At 42.6% G+C, this 20,271-nt stretch overlaps 1 protein-coding gene across 1 annotated transcript in view; it reads left to right on the top strand.

Annotated features, from left to right (window-relative positions):
* atosa (atos homolog A) overlaps positions 1 to 20,271 on the top strand; it is a 34,148-nt gene that overhangs the window by 4,487 nt on the left and 9,390 nt on the right. Inside the window, exons 2-3 of the mRNA XM_080491660.1 lie at positions 18,032 to 18,216; positions 18,534 to 18,730. Coding sequence (XP_080347786.1) covers positions 18,032 to 18,216; positions 18,534 to 18,730 — 382 coding nt within the window. The remainder of the gene's footprint in view (positions 1 to 18,031; positions 18,217 to 18,533; positions 18,731 to 20,271) is intronic.

The raw sequence follows: 20,271 nt of genomic DNA, 5'->3' as shown, positions 1-20,271 counted from the left end.
CATAGCTCCACTGAACATGGATATTGGACTCACCATTGTACAGCCAGATTTAGAGGCGGCTTTCACAATGAATACCAATACTGGGTAGGCAGTCAGCTGTGAGTTACTATCCTGGCCCCCAGAGTAATCAGCCTAAATCAATGCTGTTGTGACAGGTTTGACTGTAAGTAGCCCAGCCTAGTGCTGCATGGAATCGGGCCCCCAGTCCTCCCAGTGCAGTAATGCGCTTATATAACAGTGGAACATTTAATTTAGCACACCAGCTCTTTATCTAGACACGGGCACAAATGTGCCGTTACCCTATACATGTATTTATAGACCTCTTCTTTAAGGTCACTCAAGTCACCGTGTGCTGTGCCGGGTCCACGCGCACACTTGCACATAAAAGCAGAGCTACACATTTAGCACAGCTACTCCGCATTACGGCTTGCTGTTGACACGTTATAAGGAGACATAAAAATACACCATTCTGACTTGATGCTGGACTGGCTGAAGCTTTAAGTGGCAGCATGGGTCGTATTTCCACTGCCAGGGGCCCCTGAGCCTGCCGGTGATGTCACTTGCCGTGCATTCGTCACATCCTCCCGCCCCTGTGGATCCTTGTAGCCAACCAGCAGCCAGCTCTGCAGGAACAGGAAGCGCCATCTGGGCCTGGTGATTCTGCTTGGCAGGGGTGGTGTTGTGGTGGGAACGCCGTCCATGTGTCTTTGTGAATTGAAATGTTTTTTGTCGCTATTTCTGTCTTTCTTTGTGTTAAGGTGACATTCAATGTCAAGAACGTCTGAGTGAATTGGCCTAAATTGAGACTTTACTTTATTGTTTACTGAAAATCATCCTCTCATTCATAGAAGACTTCATCTCCATGAACAGTCATTTCTGGCTGTCCTCTGCAGTTTATCCTTCCTTCCACTTGTGGTTTTAATCCCTGATGTGACATAACAAGATTGGAGCTAAGCTGTAAACTCTGTGGGACTAACACAGTTAGCTCAGAAATCCCAATAAATTGAATAAAACACAAATTCTCATCAGTTTCCACGGGTTTGTCTTGAGTATGCATTTGTCATGCTTCCACTACGTCTGCTATTTCTGTAACTGAGAAACCACAATGAGAGCTCCTTGCTAATCTCGGCCAGGTTTAGATAGGAGTTGTGTTCAGGGATGGGTGATTACTGCTGCTCTGCAGAGGAGAGCAAAACCTCACGCTAAAGTCATCCCTCTATGACTATCTCAAATCCACTTTCACGTCTCTGTATTTTTCCTTTCCACTCCTCTCTTTTTCCTTCCCGTCTGAGTCACATGAAGTAGACATTATCTACAGTAACACCTCAGCACTTAACCACATATATATCCACACAATTGGCATTTGCACCAAAATAGATCTAGTTTAACTTACTATACAAAACACAAGGGCAGCGCAGGTGACAGTCGGCTCCTGAACGATTTATTATTCTGCTAATGGATTGAGAAAAACATTTTGAAGATCTACTGTTATTGGCATGAGATGAGGAAACGTGAGGTTATAGTTGAGATCAGGGCTCTAACTAAAAAGCTTTTCCGGACAAATGCAAATGTGTCAGTATGCATCAGTCCTGAGAGCTGTGACTGAAAGGTCTGGCACAGCTAGGGTTCTCTCTCTAACCTTTATTTAGTCAGGAGAGCCATATTGAGATTAATAATCTCTTTTACAAGTGTGTCCTGAGGAACTGAAGGGGCTGCGAGTCTTGCTCAGAGACCCCCGGCGCATGTTTTTTGGGCTGTGGGGGAAACCGGAGTACCTGGAGGAAACCCACACGGAGAAAACATGCAAACTCTACACAGAAAGGCCCTGTATTTGAACCAATGACCTTCTTGCTTTGAGGCAAGAGTGCTAACCACTGCACCACTGCAGTTTCATTTGCATTCTAAAATCACTTTTACTTGTTTGTGAAATGTTTGTATACGACAACATTTTCAAGTGAAAACGTAAAACATTTGTTGGGTTTTAGGGGTCCGTTTACACAATAACAAGCTCAGACCACTGAGAACATAACTTGGAAAAATGTCTCCCAAAGTGAAACTTCATGAAAATGTTCTGACTCCATCTCTGTGTCAACGGGATAAAACATAACTTTTCTGAAACATCCATAGTGGATAGTTCTTATGCACATGCAGGAGAAGATAGACAATACCAATAAAGGCGACCTCCAGAATGGAGTGACTCCCAGTCCATATTCTCCTGGGACTTGGAAGTTTCATAGTTGAGAGTCACCCGTAATAAGATTCCAGCTTCGCCATCTGTCCATACGAAAGTCCAGATACTCGCCGCAACAAAAACAACCAACAGCAGGATCTCGGGGTGTTTCTGCTGTTTCCATGTAAACAGACATCGTTTTCACAGAGAGTGGTTCCAGGGATCCTCCTCTGAGGTTTTTAAAACCTGGATTGGAAATTGGATTTCCATGTGTCGAAGAAAATCACAGAATGACCTGATCTTGAAACTAGAGCCGGCCTGAGTGATGTTTCTGCCAGTGTTTGGCTTTACTTTAATGTTTTGGCATGTCAGATATCGGAGAGCAAAGGGGCCGTAGCCTTAGTTTTGGAACTACTGATGTAGATTGACTGAAGAGGGCTGAATTTCTATCTGGTTTTGAGGTCTGTTACTAGACACTCCACATCTTTTGTTACAAATAGTGTTGCATAAGCAGTACTTTAATCAGGTTCACACACCTCTCATCTGTTTCTGTGTTCCCCTGCTGACAGTCTGCTATTGTTGTCTAGTACTGAAAGGAGCTGTTGTGGACGATCCAGTATTGAACTGCCGGATAGTGATATGCGGACAGAACAAGGCAAAAAGAAATTTGTGGAGAGCGTTTTCTTGACTCGCAAAGCCAAGCATTTGTCTGCACTGCAAGAAATCACTGATACAAACGAGCCTAATTAAAGATAAGATTTTATTCTGACCTGATAAAAAATCTTTCCTTTCTGTGACTTCGCCTTTCAGTGCAGTGGAATACCGATTACACACACACACTCTTTCAATTTATGTTAACGGAGAGCACCTCAGGGGCCCTTTTGTGAAGGCGTTAAGCACATTGTTTATTAAGAGCAGTGTGAGGTTAAGTTAACTTGAGACTCATCACAACTATCCTCTTTCTTTTTTTCCATTGTCTCATCCCATCTCTTTCAGGCCGACTACCAGGCTCAGTATTGAGTCAGGCGATTGCTCTATCACCCCCCGGGATTGCTTCATCCTACCGTCAAAGCAGCTGACAGTCAGGCTGTCCTGTTCATCCGAGATAATGCATCTTTTTCCCTTCACTCAGCTGATTTTTATGGGACTGGGTTCTTCTTATTCATGAGCACTGTTTATAAACACAGCAAAATTTTAAGAGTCGAGGAGAATTTTACTGAGCCTTGCAACTGAGAATCATGATGCAGCACTTGATCTGCATGGATCAAGCTGTGTCCAAACTTTCCACGTGCCCTTCTTTGTCCCTAACTCTAATTCCAGTCACAAATCAAATTGGCCTCGCTTTGCCACAGCTGACACACTTTCCATGCACCCTTCGGTGCGACTCAGGTTGCTTAATGTTGACTCTTCTTTCTCGAATCTGGCATCGCCAGCAAGAAGGAGGTCAAAGGCTTGCGTGTTTCGTGTTAGACGGGGTGTCTTTGATTACAGAGCAGGGTGAGGTTGTCCTACTGCCCTAGTCTCCTGTTGCTGCAAGTCGTCAAGTGGGTTGCAGGGTAAGAATGAATAGAACTTTAAGAATCTTAATTGGAAGAAGTATCCCCATGTATATTCATTATTTAGTGGCTTTCTTTATACAACAAGTTGATTGCACCTTTAGTTGCACTATTGTGTACATTGTGAAAAACTCAACTGGGACCTATTTTTAAATTTTTACCAGCTTTTCCAGAAGTGCTCACTCTGGTCCTTGTTGCATAACTGGTATTAGTGAGGCTATGTTTTTGCAATAGACTACTCCTGCCTGAATAATAAGGGGTTTTGTGGCCTCCAGCTAGACTATGTGCAAATGAGGTCAGAAAGGGCAATGCAGAGGGCAGTCCAGGCCTGTGAAGCTAATGTTACTGGCATTTCAGGAAAGAAGAGGTGGGATTAGAAGAGGGGAAGTGTGATGAATTGTTATGAACAAGTACTTGGTATTCACTCGAGTCCCCTTTAGCCACAAACATGACCACCGCATAATTCTGGATGGCGCATCCTTGTAAGAATTGATTAGGGAAGTCCACAGCGGATAATGTGTTTAGTTTTACTCGGCTGCACATTTACTCAGACTGCTGCATTTAAACCTGGAATCAACCCAGTGAAACCAGTTTTCTACTTTTAGCCACCGAGCCACTCATTTGAATAATAGGAGGGTTTAAAGCACCTCACTCAAGGACTTCAGTTGCTATGGCGGTTGAAGATGGAAAAAAGGACATTGCATCTCATTCCTAACCAAGAGGGTCCAGCAGGACTGGGATATAAATTTCTACTTCTGCCGTCAGCTGCTGGCCAACCACGTGCAGATTAGTTGTTTTTTTTTTTTGTCAGATCAGAAAAGAAGCACATGGTGATTTCACCAATCTGAAACCAGTGAGAATAGGATGACTCAATGGAAATCCTGCAGGCTCACAGCTCCCAGTCCACCGCAGTTACTCAACCCTGAAAAACAGCCATTGTTGTTTGTGCTTTCATTATGGAGTACTGACCTAATACTGTAAGAGAGATGAATGGCTAAAGGGGATTTCAATGTGTGAGTGTACCAGAGGTTTGCTGCTGCAAATTAGAATATAAATTAGCTGACATGCTAATGCTACACATGTAGCAACACTAGAATAGCCACAATAATGTGTTTATCTCATGTCCCAATCGGGAGATTTCAGGATTTTTAACAGTTTGTAAGTTTCTTTTTAAAAAGGATTCTTGTTTCCTTTTCTTTTCTTTCTTTCTTTTTTTTTTTTTTAGAAGGGGGGGGGGGTCAAAGCAATATTGACAAAGTGAAATCTATAAAGTTTTTTTAAACATCCTAAATGCTGTCAATATGAATGTGAAATTTGTATTGTAGGCAGATCCGCCACTGGAGTTGTTTCAATGTTGCTTTTCTCCAAATGAGATGTTGTGGAACCTAAACAAGATTTGAAGGCATCAAAGCAAGTTTTGTCTTATTATATAGTACTGACCGTGAGGGTGGGGGCAATCGGCCAATCAATTTCCTTCAAATATATAAATATTTTGTCTCATAATGGGGGATATGTGTAATTCAAAGTCTTTAGAAAGTTTGCGATCGCTGCTCTTAATTTTTTTAAATACCCTGAAAGATGCATCCAGTATTTAAAAAGTGGATGGCTGCTAGTACACTGTGTATGTTGCATATTCAAAGTTTCAAGAGGCGTCTTGACCACCTTGTTTGTTTCTGAAGCTTCATTGTTGATCTTTCCATGCAAAATAATGTAAATAAAATCAAAATATCTGTGAGGCTGTAGAAAGTATTTGCATACGTTGTGATCAGATATTGATGCAAAATACCTGTAATTTAGGGATTTTTTTCTTTTTTGGCAAGTTTGCAACATGTTTTAAAATTGATTTCATTATCTTTTCCTTAACAAAAGTTGCAATGCTGCAGTTTCACATTGAGCCTTTTGTTGGTATCATACAGGAATGGTTCTGAGAGTGAAAGAGGCTAAATGTTTCTTCCTTTTGTTAAAGACGGGTAGGGCCACTTTGGTCGTATTGTCATGAAAGAAAACTTGCTCTGTTGGTTTTCCTGATTGTGCTGTTTGGCCTCATTCATGGGATTTTTTATTGTAATCCTGAGTTTCTAGGTGCTTAGACCCATCTGAATATCAGGTTCGCATTATACTGGAGAGCCCTCTAAATGTTTTTTTTTGAAGGATCTAATAATCAATTTGAAAATTGAAATGTGAAAATTTGGAAAAGTGAAGGAAGATCTGGCTGATATTTTTCCAATCAATTCATCCATCCATTCCAATTTATGCAACTCTGAATCACAGGCCACAGAAGCTGATCCCACCGGACTATGGGGAACATCCTGGACCAGTTACCAGTCCATCAGAGGGCAAGATGCAGACAGACAGTCTCCAACACACACACACACATTCAAAATGACTAGCAATTTAAAGTTAAATGCATATTTTTGGATGCCTGGACTCAAAACCAGGGACATGGTGAACAACAGTTCTGTTTATGCAGTAACAATGAAGGGAGTGTGAGCCGAGAGCAAGGTGTCGTGTCAGTCTGGGTCAAGTGTGTGCTTGCTGCAACAGGGAGAATAATGCCAGCTGAGTTCACTAAACAGAAGAAGGTTTTCTCCCCAGCTGGAACTGTACAGGCAGCCCGCAGCCAATCAGGGTTGGTTGCTATGTGTGCTGTGAATCTTCCCCTTTGTGTTGCAGAGTGGGAGAGGGACACACATGACACAGAGTCCATAGTCCTGAAGGAACATTTGAGCTAAACATGTGGGAGAGAAGTGGAAAAGTTTTGACAAAGGCCGACTCTGAGACTAAAATACCTAGAGCTCTGGAACTAAGTGGTGGCGGATAAACTTTGTTGGTGAGATGTGCTGGCAGCCAACTTGGTAGTGAAGTTTTAAAAAAATCGGGAGCACCTGGAGTCCCCAGCTAGCTCAGTTGGTAGAGCATGAGACTCGCAATCTCAAGGGGGTGGGTTCATGTCCCACGCCGGGCGCCACCTTCCCGTGGGCTCACCACCCACAGGAAAGGTTCTTTATCAGTGTAATGTGATCTGGGTGACAGTGCTCAGACAGCCACCCCCGTGAAACGGATAAGCAGGAGAAAATGGATGGGATCACCCGGTTTGCAGTAATTCAAAACAAATGTGATTGTTTTGTTTATTCAATTTGATCCTGGAACCACTCGTCCTCACGAGTGATCATAATTATTTACAGTCATCTGACAAAAACATGTCAGTTTCTTGGCAGGACTCTCCTCCACTTCCAGTGTTTTTTAATCTGGTAATGCAAGGCAGACAAAAACAGGAAAGGTGAGCTGGCAGTGACGTGTGATTCATGTTATAAAACGCTATGGAAACACAGCTGACCCTGTTATTACCACTGAAGTTTACTAGCCATCCTCCACTCCTTTTTCCTCACATATGAGACGGGATAAAAGCTCTGCTCATTCAGGGATTCCTGCCCAAAAACCTGGAGTGACCCAAACACTGAGACTCAGTCGGAATAACACAGGCAATCACATGCAGGGAGCTGACACAAAGCAAACATGAGCACATAAACGGCTTAGCAGACAAAACAGAGTCTCTGTGTGCAATACAAGTACACATATAGAATCTGAGCACAACACACACGCTGTAAACAATTGCCCAGTGTGTATAGTCTCTGCACATCAACGCTCACTCAGAGAGCATAGCAGGAGCATTAATTGTCTTCAAATACATTCATGTCAAGCTGCAATTTGCAGTCACATTGAAAGTCACATATTGGAAAAGCTCATTCCACCACAGCGACACTCTTCAATCACCGTGACGGGAATGTTTAACACAATGTCTCTGTTGCCTTGGCAACACTTGTTCTGTTTTTTTTTGTTTTTTTTTCCACGGTCAGCAGTTGTGATCGTTGATCACTTTTCTTCTCGAGTCCCAGGTCAATCAGCCTGGAGAGAAACGACCAAGGCCACGTATCTCTTCTCCTTTAACAGCAACACCTCCTTTTATGTTGGGACTTTTATAAGAAAAGCCGTGGTTGTTTATTGCAACACAGCTCCTCAGTTAATTGTGTCTAGTGTCCTACTGGTGGTGTGCTTTCACAGAAAATTTTATAAGACTGAAACATTTAATGCCCCCTTCGGTGCAGCGTGTATATGTGCATTTTCCAGCTGATCTATAGCTGCTGCAGATAACAGACGCTGGGATCAATACATGTAAGATAAGCCTCTTAGCTTTCATTGGTAACCATCTGCCCACCAAAAGTGTATCAGCAATAATTAACTTCAGTTCAGTTGGCCAGACCTTCGTTGCGTCATATGATTTTTGTAAACATGAAAACATCCTTTGGTGAAAGTCTGCAGAATTGGTCATGGATACAATTCTGGTTTTCACTTGTGTTCCAGGGATTTTTTATTTATTTTTTAGATCTAAATAACTGAAAACATGCAGGAGTTTGACAATCTTTTGGTGTTTATTACAGTTTGAGCAGTCATTCAAGCAGAACAGCAGCTGTAACGGCAGGAGGTCTTCAGGCATAGCAAACCCCTACAAAGAGGTCATTTCACAGGTTGTGTCGTTCATCCATCTTCTTTCTCTACCCACCTTATCAAACCTCGGAGTCACTGGAGCGCCTGAGACGATCTGTTGGTGACTTAAATCAGGGTAATTGCCCCAGGGTGCTAGCCACTACACTATCACGTGGCCTGCGGGTAGTGTAAAAACATTGCTTGTGAAAAAAGGTATTGTCAAGAGAAGTGACGCAACAAATGGAAGGATTCAAAGAATTCAGTACTTAACAGCCACTTTTGATCAATATTTAGATAGGTACATTGAGTGAGGAATTTTAAGCATGTGCACATTTTACATTGGCCTTACATTCTGAATATGTTCAACTGAAGTGTAGGAGTTCTTTTCATATAAAGTACCCCATAAGTTGTCTTAATTCTTATGCTTTAAAGGTCGTGTTTGAAGACACACGGCGCCAGTCAACATCATAATGCGCTTTAAGTCACAGAAGTGTCCCAGCTTACCACAATCAGACATTATCAAACACTTCATGAAAGATTCCTTTGCGGTTTGTTATTAAAATGATGGATAATTAGCTTTTTCATGATGTTTACAAAAAAGCTATTTTTTTCGTAATCATCAGGCTGACGTGATGGCATTGTACACATTGTCAGTCTTGGAACAATAGCTATAACAAGAAACAACACACAAAAAACAAGCAATAAAATCCCTCCTCTCAACAACACTGAGAGCACAGTCGGGTGGTACATTGTGTGAATCCTCATCTAATCCACACCTCTTCATTTCACTGTGCCGTGATCCAAGTACATCATGTTGCTGCTGGCTTGACTGAGTGGCTCGGTGGCAGGGTGAAACTGAATCGCATGTGAGGTGTATATTTTTGGTAACAAACCTGCTAAAACAATGTTATGTAAGCATGGCAAGTCTGGAAAAGCCAGCGTTATGTCAATGGATCGTGGGATTGTGTAAATCTGTCACAGTAGAGCTTCTTTTTTGCTGACTTTATGATAGTGTTTTGCATATTTCTGGACATGCTGGCGTCTTTGGAGCCTCTTGAGAATCACCCTCAGGAATAGAGAGAAAGGAAAACCACAAGTAAGCAGTTGTAATCCCTCACATGTGTTAGAGAAGTGGATGCAGTTAAGTTGCTTTCGCAAGCCATCTGGGCTCCAAATATAGTCGGCTAGAACAGGCTCTCGAACAAAAAAACACGGCGTTGCATAGAATTCCCATAGTGGTGGAAATGCAGTTGCCAGAGCTGCTGACACTTCAGATCTGCCACCTGCTTTGCTGCCAGTGCATTCGAATACCCGGAAACTAGACGTGCCTCCATCGTCCGGGAGGACCACAGTGGACATCAGACAGCCCCAGAGTGGATCTCAGGGAAGCCCCTTTCAAACTGCTCCAGAGGCTGTTGGGACTTTTACTGTGAGCACTTAGGTTTGCAGTCATAGGAGCAGAGATCCGTGTGTGTCAGCATTCTAGCGAGTAAGACTGATGAAGAAGATTACTCTTTTCAACCATGTTTATATTGTCTTCAAGTACATAGTTGAATGGGGCAACCTACACTTTGAAAATCTGTGAGAAAAAGAGCAAAATGTGAGCCACCAAGTTGCGTCTATATTTATCTCACCGGCGGCTGCAGTAAGGAGATTTAAGCGTGGAAGAACCATCAGTGTAATCTCCCATTTTGCCTCTGTATATTCATTATAGAAGTGCAGCTGTGTGTACGTGTGTGTTAGGACGGCACGAGTCTCGATACAAAGGCAATTTCAGTTCTGCCGTTCCCGACTGAGTGTGCCATTTTCTCCTGAAAATCAAGAAAGACGTTGCCTTTTGAAATCTGTTGGAGAATGATTAGTGATGCTCTGGTAGTCGGGTTATACGGTGCAGCAGCAGTGCTTCATGTCGGGTTTTGTGGCCATTTCCTCTGGTTATAGGTGCTGATCGCTGTTCGATCATAACACAACAGGCTGCGTGATTGCCGCTTGCATGTGTGCCTTTGAACGTGTTCTATAATGCACAGGATTGGTTTTTCGATTGAGGTTCGTTCACTAGCGCTGTGCGTCAGTAGAGAGCCGTGAAGAAGGGTCTCATTGTGTAAATATATGAGCTAAGATCATAATCGTGGTATCACACAGCCCAGGGCCGCATATGCAATTCACATCTGCATGTCCATGCATGATTCAAGGTCATCGCAATGTCACATTTTCCATTTATTTTTCATGCTTTTTTTTTTTTCCGCACAGAGCAGTGCCAAAGAGGTGCAAATGCTGGTAAAAAATAAACTCTCTGCCTGATCACAATGAGGAATTCACATTTTGGACGGCTAAATCTTCCCTGCTTGATTCCATTGGGATGGCGCCGGCGATCATTGTGCATAAAGTGGACACACCTCAGCGAGCCCAGCAGCCTGCTGCACTGAGGCCGCCTGGAAATGGCTTTTAATTCACAGCCTCCCAACTGGCTGCTTATCTCCAGCCTGCAGCTCCCCGCCCCACAATCAAACGGCAACTTAAGACGTGAAACATTTCAAACATCAACATCAACTGAGATTTACTTTTAGGTCTCAGAACAATCTTCTTGACCTTTTTTTTTTCTCTTCTTCTTCTTCCATAAAATCGGTCCTAGTGAGTTTTCTCAGTTTAATTATTTATTCGTTTTGAGAAAATGCACTTAGCCTCACTGGACCATTTAGAGATTGAGTGTCCCCCTTAGGGGGACTTCAGTCATTGCTGTGGACAGTTAATAATTATTCTCACAGCCTGTCGAGGAATTTAAATTGGAATAAAGCAGATTCGTATTAAACTTGCCATCTTTTAAACTGTTTTCACCTCTAACTTAATTTTAATTGCAGACCTGTGTATTTTACAGAAAAATTTTTTTTTAATTATTATTTATATATTTTTTTTTCTTCAAAGTAACCGTTGAAACATAATGTATTTAGAGGAAAATATTGTGTTCAATATACCTCATCACCGTTTGCTGTTTAATAGGCCCTCTGCCGACTTAGAGGTGACTTTAGACCAGCGGTTTATAGAGTGTGGAGCACCAGAGATTCAATGAGGACACGGCAGCGGGAAAAAGAAATCTGGTGGCAAGGGAAATGCATTGTATTTTTATTTTAATTATTGAAAAGAAAGTGTTACTAAAGAAAAATAAGTGAGGGTAAAGCTATTCATTTTGTCAACAAAAGATGCACATCCAGAACAGAAATGATTATGAAAGAGATGGATTGAAATAGTAAACAAAGCTTCAGTCTTAAATCAAAAGTCAGGCTGCTACAACAGTCGAAGGCTATAAATTGACTCGACATTTCCAATGAAAGTCTAATTAGAAGGAAAAAGGGTTTTTTTAAATTGCTGAATTATCTCAACAGCCATTAATAATGTTTTATCATATGAAACATATTTTCACATCTGGAATTCAACAAAGAATTGCTATACATATGCACATGATGAGCATGGAAGTTTGGGGAGATTTGAAAATTGTTTAGGGTGCATTGTTTCTTCCAGATTTAACAGATTTATCCAATTCTGAAAGCGCTCTATAAATTATTTGTCTCTCCTCTTTGTTCCACATATGCTTTTGATGGCTTCAGTACATCCGAGTTCATGTGCTCGTTTCATTTTTGTGACTTGAACAGAAAAAAGTTGCCATTTCTCAGCATATGCTTCTTTATTCTGTGGGTGTGAATTAACATTTAGCAAGTTTTTCTTTTTTCTTCTTTTTTTTTTTTAACAGTACCTCAACGTATTTAAATTTCACCTAATTGTCTTTCTTCCTTTACTTTTTTTTTTTTACTTTTTCTTGCATGTTGTTGGGTCTGTGTGAAATGCATTTGACAGACAGTTCACTGGAAACTTAGTTCAACAGGAAGACAGGAAATCGTTTTAACAAACTGTGCATGCTTCCTATGTGCCCTGTAGACGACTTGTCTGTGTCTTCCTGTGTGCGAGTGTGCGTGCGTCTGCGTCTGATTGTGTCTGCAGCTTTCTGTCTGAGAAAACCAACAGCCCGGCTGTGAGTGAACCCGGCAGTGTTTGTCTCCCGCTGAGACTTTGACGTGTGACTTTTTGTTTCTCATCTCCCCCTGGCAGCAGTCACCGGTCTCCATGTGTATTTTGCAATCAGTTTATGATTTAGGTACAGTCAGATGCACGAACATTATACAGCGGCTGTGTTTTTCACATCTGCTGCCAGCATTCAATGCATTTCTTTGTTGTACGGGAAAGTTTTGGTGTTGGGCTTGCCAAATAGGACTTTTTAAAGATGTTTAGGAACTCAAAGATAATCAGTAATCAAAAGTATTTGTTGGATAAGTATGCCTTTGTACAGATGATACACGTTGAGTAAAGCACTTAAAGCACTCAATCAGAGGAGGATGGGAGTGGCGGCAGTGGCGCATAAGCTGCATTTAAATTAGCTGTGAGTGTATGTGTGTCCGAGGCAGCGCTATGCAATGACTGTGTGGTCACAGCACAGGGATTAATGGGTCATCTTATCTAAACGTGTTTGTGCGCTCGTCTCTTACTTTGGTCTCCCTCTCCCTCTGTCCTCCCATCTGTCCCTCTGTTAAAACGTCGACACTGCTGGGTGCAGAATGCAGGAAACATTGATCCCAGCTACATGTATTCAGGTTGTGAGCACAGTCGCATTCAAAACCTGGTGCAAGTGCGCAGGATTCAGTTTTCTTTTTTTTTTTTTTTTTTTTTACAAACAAGCCTTTACAAAGCAGTTTGTTGAGGCATTGACATGTTTGAGTTTAGTTGTTTGCCCGTTAGGTAATGGTGAGTCATACCAAAGTGTGTGTCGGTGTGTATCGCCGTGTGTTTGCTTCAGAAGCCTGCATTTGCTGTCGAGTTTGACCCCTCTGCTCTTGTCCTGGAAGCCTTTCTCTATCCCACATGACTCTATACTGGGCTGTTGGCCTGAGGACATGGAGACAGCTGAGAGGTGTACACACAAGCGTGTGTTTGTGTTTTGGTGTACGTGCGTGAGCACCCAATGCCGACCAGCCGATCTGGAGGCGGGACTCCAGCTGCACTGGGTGGCAGTTGGTCACAGGTCTAATAATAAGACGCCTAAATCTTAATCTGACCTGTTGCATAATTCACGTCACACATTATCAGGAGATGGAGGAGAGATCACATGCACATAGAAAAGAGAGTGGGAAAGAAAACAGTTCTCCTTTGTTGGTTTCATGTATTTGGTCTTTTAGTGAGGAATGCAACTGAAAAAGCTTCTTATTTATACACTGAACATAAACCTGATTAGTATTTCTGTTTGCATTTCTCAAGCAGCACTAGTAGTTGCTATGGTAGTCCCCCCAAATGAAACCACGAGCAGTAATGGAGTTCACACACACACACACACACACACACACACACACACACACACACACACACACACACACACACACACACACACACACACACACACACACACACACACACACACACACACACACACACACACACACACACACACACACACTTTATAATAAAGGTCTGAATGACATCATGCACAACCAGAGAGCAGCAATGCCGAAAACCACATTGACCTTCAGGGGTTTTCACACCTGTTAGTCCAGACGAGGGTGCGCGTTGAGTGTGGATCCAAAAAGTTCATTTCATACATTCTAGTTAGTAAGGATCACTGACTTTTGCCGCTCTGAACCAACAAATTGAAGATTACACTTCCATGACTACTGATTGTGACCAAATAATCCGATTGACGTTCCCCCGCAGGTACTTTGTGGACCCACTGGAATTAATTTTTTTTTCTCTGCATAATCGCTTCCTGACTTATTTACACACTTTGATGAATTCTGAACAAAGTTTTGGGGCTTTATGCTGCGCTGTGCCAGAGAGCCGCTTTGTATTTGGCATTAATGGAACACGGCATTAACATCACTGTTGCGTCTGAGCTGTTGACAGTTGCTCGTTCATAAAGTTGTCGGATCAAATATCAGTGAATGATCACTTTTGGCTGTGGTTGCTCCAGGTTTGGCTGTGTTTGACCATATCAAGCCAACAATCATAAAGCTCCCAGAATAAGAAACCCTTTTACATCAACCTTGTTTTGGTTCACACCCGAGTGTGAGTGTTGTGATCACACTCTGCACTCTTGGAGGGTATTTAAAAAAAATTTAAGGAAGATGGGAGTTGTGCTGTTTAAGGAGGAATGAGAGGAGTAATGTTTATTATGTTAAGGTTAATTTTTGGATGTGATTTCTCATTCTAACCTGTTTGATTACTTTGCTTTGAAAAACTAATAATATGTAAGTCCAACATACACCAAAGTTGGCAGTACACATATGGAGCTTGTGTTTTTGGTCAGTGCCAACATAATATCTGAAATATTTTTTGCTTGTTTATGGAGTCTGAATCTAGAGTGTGGTCACATATTTTTTTATTTTTACTAGTGCTCTAAACTTCATTATAGAAGATTAATGGGTCTGCTATGTTAACATTTCCATGCCTTGCCAGCTAAAATTAGCAAGAATAAAGCAACAAAAATACATGAAAGATTTATTTTTGTATGAAGCTTCACTCAAATTATTGACAAAAATGATGGTAAGAAGCAAAGCATAGATTATTGTTAATTTCATCTAGTGAGAAGTGAATGTAAGATAATCATAAGGACTGCTAATGTCATTTGTACATTTCGATACAAACATTAGTGAAGTGATGACACTGTCTTTAGCTTTACTTGTTGTATATTTACAACACAGCCAAGAGTCATCATGTCTTAAAATATGTGTTTCTTTCCGGTTGAAAGAAAAGCAAGGGAGGAAAAGGCTGAATTAAATATTAAACCCATTCTTTAAATCAGTACTCCTGAAAGTTTAATAAGCAACATTAAACGAACCTGCTGTACCAAAGGTTAAAATACAGAGTATTTGTTAAAAAAAAAAAAAAAAAAGGGAAACATTTTGAACCCAGCATCAGTGATGCAGTCGTGATTTGTGTGTTATCATTCCATGATGTTTATAAAGGACAGAAGTGACTCAAGACTCTGCACTCTGCATATGTCCAAAGGTTTTCTCCATCCTTTCCTTTTTCGTCGTGTTCTGCATCTTGATCACCTCTCAGTGTCGATTTAAGCTCTGTGTGTGTGTGTGTGTGTGTGTGTGTGTGTGTGTGTGTGTGTGTGTGTGTGTGTGTGTGTGTGTGTGTGTGTGTGTGTGTGTGTGTGTGTGTGTGTGTGTGTGTGTGTGTGTGTGTGTGTGTGTGTGTGTGTGTGTGTGTGTGTGTGTGTGTGTGTGTGTGTGTGTGTGTGTGTGTGTGTGTGTGTGTGTGTGTGTGTGTGTGTGTGTGTGTGTGTGTGTGTGTGTGTGTGTGTGTGTGTGTGTGTGTGTGTGTGTGTGTGTGTGTGTGTGTGTGTAGGTTTCATAGGAATGTTGTATTGAGGCACGACGCCCTAATGAATGACATCTCTCATCTAAGCATGTGCAGGCTGGGCCCCTCAACCAAAAGACTCCATCACTAGTCTTTTGTCCTGCACTGCGTGCGTGCGTGTGTGTGTTTACGTGTGTGTCTCTACGCCCATGCACTGCCTGTTTGTGTTGCATATGTTTTTAGTGCATACACAAGTGGTGTTGTGTGTCACAGTGTCTTTATTTGTCTGTGTTCACGTGAGTTTTTGGCATGTGTGCTTTAGGGGCGTTGAGCGTATGTGTTCATGGGCTTGGCTTTCGTCGAGAGCAGCAATCTGACACCCACTGTGAACACATGAATTGGGGCTCCGTGTGTGTGTGTGTGTGTGTGTGTGTGTGTGTGTGTGTGTGTGTGTGTGTGTGTGTGTGTGTGTGTGTGTGTGTGTGTGTGTGTGTGTGTGTGTGTGTGTGTGTGTGTGTGTGTGTGTGTGTGTGTGTGTGTGTGTGTGTGTGTGTGTGTGTGTGTGTGTGTGTGTGTGTGTGTGTGTGTGTGTGTGTGTGTGTGTGTGTGTGTGTTACAGAGGGTCAGAGTAGCACACCACTTTCCAGAGGCTGTTTTTCTCAACTGCCTTAATCACCCCCTTCCCTTCATACAGGCGATCTTCCTTTGTCTTACGCTCCTGGGATTCATCACAGTGTCACCTTTAGCCCAATTCCTGACAGCACCTGATGCCTGTTCCAGTACAGACTGGAAGTGTATTAAACCTGAACGACAAATCAGCCTGTCAAAGCCGACCACATCCAGTACACTCGAGAGAACCATCATGAAAAAGCACAGGACCGTGACCTTGAATGTTCACCTTTGTCATATACCCCCCCCCCCCCCCCAGCAGTGCTTCTTCTGCACTCTTTGTTGAAGCCTTTCTGATTCTGGCCCATGAAAAAAAAAAAGGAGGGGGGGGGCATGAGATTGTAGAGAGTGTAGCCTCCTCTCCATCTCGCTCGCCCTGCACTTATTCAGCCTACAGCTGGCTGACAGACCCCCACCCCCCCACCCCACCCCTTCCAGCCCTCCCTGCTCATGTTTTGTGTTGGACTGCGTCTCTCTCCACGTGCAGCAGCAGCAGCAGCAGCAGCAGCTCAGAGGCATGTAGGAGGAGTTCCCTGAGAGGAATGTGCGTGACTGGCTGGCTGAGTTACGTACACACACACACACACACAAGCATAAACACACATACAGCAGCAGCTCATAGCTCACACTTCTGCAGAGCCAGTTGAGGAGGACACTGTTCTCACCAGACCTGCATTAGTGGGAGGAGGACCGTGCGTGCGTGCGTGCGTGCGTGCGTGCGTGCGTGCGTGCGTGCGTGCGTGCGTGCGTGCGCTCACACTGTCTGACTTGGAAAAAATATAGGGGAGTCCCCCTCCAGATCTGATGAATTAGACTCTGATCCAAATATTTAGCGATTCAATGATTCTAAGGAGGCAGTTTCTGTACGTCATCCTGCTGTGATTTTCTGTGCTGCTGTTTATCAGCTGACCTCCTGCAGGATTCTAGGAGATTTTTTTTTCCCTGGAGGAGTGCAGATGATAGCAGCTAATACAACTTCAATAGCCTTCTAAAAATACCCTTCTTAAGATCTAACCTTCAATTAAAACGCAAACAGCAGGTTTCAGTTGATTTTGTTTTGAAAGGAGACAAAGCTAAGTTTTAACTGAAGCTGGCTAAAAATTCATCTGTTGTGACTAATAAGATACAACAGAGTGTCTCGGCGTGAGCTATAATTTCACTGTAAAAGCCTGCTGATTATGCTTCGTCTGTGGCTGTGATGTTTTTATGTCACTGCTCAATTTAACAAGAGAGGGAAATACTCTCCTCCAAACCGGTGAAAGTTTGATTCAGCTCTCCTCTGTCCTGTACGCCCCACCCATACTACCCTGGTAAAGTTAGTGAGGCATAGAGTGGTGCAGTACATACAGTACTCTCTTCCTGCCGTCCTTGAGTTTAAAAGCAAACGTCACACCTTTTAACCAGGATTTTAGTGCTTTTTATGTACAATTTTATTTTAGTACTTCACCTTAATGTTCAATTGTTTTATCTATGCTTTTCCCTATGTGTGTTTGGGTGTGTGCGTACAGTGCAGAAGCAAGGGAACAGTCAGTGTGTGGCTTCACCCCTCAGCTCAGCTGACATGGAAGGTCTAAATATATTCCTTTGAAGCAGCCAAACTGGAAAAGTAGTGTCATCCACCGCCTTCCCTCACACCTCTTTTCTAAACAAGCCTTTCCACCCGCAGAATGATCCTTCCACTGGAGCTAAAACCTTGACAAAGAAATGCTTATGTCACAATAAAGAGTTTAATTGCTTTTTTTTACATTTGTTTGTGAAGTGACTTTCGAGCACCTCCAAAACCTTTTGTTTTCTTTGTCTCGTCCAGATGCAACAGAGGAGTTTTTCGAGTACGACGCAGAGGAGTTCCTGGTGTTCCTGACCTTGCTCATCACCGAGGGAAGGACACCGGAATGTTCCGTGAAAGGAAGGACCGAGGGGCTGCACTGTCCGCCAGCCCAGTCGGCAATGCCTCCGCTTCATAAGCATGAATGCAGCGACAAACTGCCCCAGGTAGCACACCTGCACATACCTCTTAGTCTATTAGCCTGACCTAGTGGCCTTTTGTTTTTTTTAAAGAGCCCAGAAAAGGCATTTCCTTTTACTCGAGCTGCTTTCGGCAGAAGAACCGTTGCATAACGTTTACTTAAAAAGTGGGCTTGAACCAAAATGTGACGTGAATTATTTTCCTGAGAATCCTCTCAGCTCTTTTAAGTGAACTTCCTTTGGGTCCCATCTGCTTCATCGCCAAAAATTCAAGATCCCCCATGTTGACATCCACTAATGAACACTAACCCTCCGCCTTTGTCTGCCGGTGCCCGTGTGTCCAGTGTCGGCAGGCGAGGCGGACACGCTCCGAGGTCATCCTCCTTTGGAGAAACAGCATCCCCATCATGATCGAGGTCATGCTTCTGCCAGACTGTTGCTATGGCGACGAGTGCCCCCCAAGTGACCCCATCAGTGACCCGGTCATCAAGCAAGACGCTCTGCTGCTGGAGAGATGGACCCTGCAGCCCATTCCAAGACAGTAAGACCGTACACAAACACAAACATGGGCGATGCTGACAAAAGTACGCTTTTGTCAGTTTTCATAAAACACATTGACAGCTCCATCCACACAAGCAAGAACACAAAGACAAGACACCCAGTGTGCTGCCTCCGCCTCCGCCTTTTATCCATTCCTGTCTTGATTATGTTATTTATACTGTTTGTGCAGCGCGTGCTTTCACGCAGATTGCCTTCTTTGACAATCTGCTTTGTTTGTAGGTTGCCATTTAAGGCTTGTTTAGCTACGTTCAGTTCCTGGAAAAACAACCCTGGAGTTGATTTTGTTGAAGTCTTTGAGCATTTGAACAGGGACACGGTAGAAGCTAAGAAACACAAGAGAAGAACATGAGTGGGAGGAAGCACATGGTTTGAAAATAGTACCAATGTAAAGAGCATACATTATCTGGTGCATCTACTGCTCAAGAAAGTAAAACCTAATTATGATATAAACGAGCACAATGAGGGGTATTATGGAGTTTAAAATATACTCTTATATTTATGTACAGTATGTAGTGTGACAAATGTGTACACATGTATTTGCTTGTACAGGTTTGATCAGCAGTGAATCTAGTGTGACAGCTTGTTGTTGATCTTAAACAACTTCTCAGAAAGTGGGATTGGGAACTACTAGGTTCCGTATTCCAACCCATGTGTGATCAGGAACTCTCTCTGCACTGTGTCTTTGAGCAAGGCTCGTGATGAGACTTGAATTTTTCAGGAGAAAAAAAAACATGTGCCACCTGAACTACAATGCTGTTATGCCTGATATATCACTGTTTAACATGGCCAAGTTTAGCAAATGTGGACCCCAAAAAAAATCTTTATCCTTCCCAAGATCCATTAAATTGCTAATAGTTTAATAAATATCAACAATACACCCATATTACAATGCAGTAATATGTACTCCCAACAGTATTTAAGGTGGTACCTTAAAGAATTCTGATTATTAACTGTACTGTATTTTGCAGCATTTCTGGGACCAAACACATCAGTCACTCACAACAAGCCACGAAAACCTTGTGTTTAATCCACTTTTAGAAAAGATGTGTTTTCACTTTGATAGGCAGACATTTGCAAAAAAAATCAGTTCTATTGTTAAATGAACATTTTCTTTGCCCCGCATCAGTTTTTCCTTCAGTCTGCAGCAGTAGACACTCTATGGTAGGTTGATATCGCCCTCTGAAACAAAGGAGCTTGTCTTGCCAGCATGAGACTGATTGATCTCAACTTGCTTAATGAGCATGAGTGAGTGAACAATCAGTATAATGAGCTTCACAATAACGGTGTTAAAGTAGTGCAAAATATAGGCTATGCAGCATATTGGTGGCGCTCACTTGACTAGCTACGTATTGTTGTTGTCCTCTCCAGAGTGTTCAGGCAAATGTGTCCCTGGGGGTTCGCCACTGGAGGAAATAGCTGGGGGTGTTTGCTTGGGGAGTTTTAGATGTTTACCCAGATTTTTGTATTTTTCCAAGGGCTATAAATGAATTGTTGGCTTTGGTTTTATGTGTAAATATTTTT

Source organism: Lipophrys pholis (assembly GCF_963383615.2).
Source record: "Lipophrys pholis genome assembly, chromosome: 2".
NCBI classification, from domain to species: Eukaryota; Metazoa; Chordata; class Actinopteri; order Blenniiformes; family Blenniidae; genus Lipophrys; species Lipophrys pholis.
Note: the sequence above shows the minus strand (reverse complement) of the source record. Positions and strands in the feature narration are given on the sequence as shown.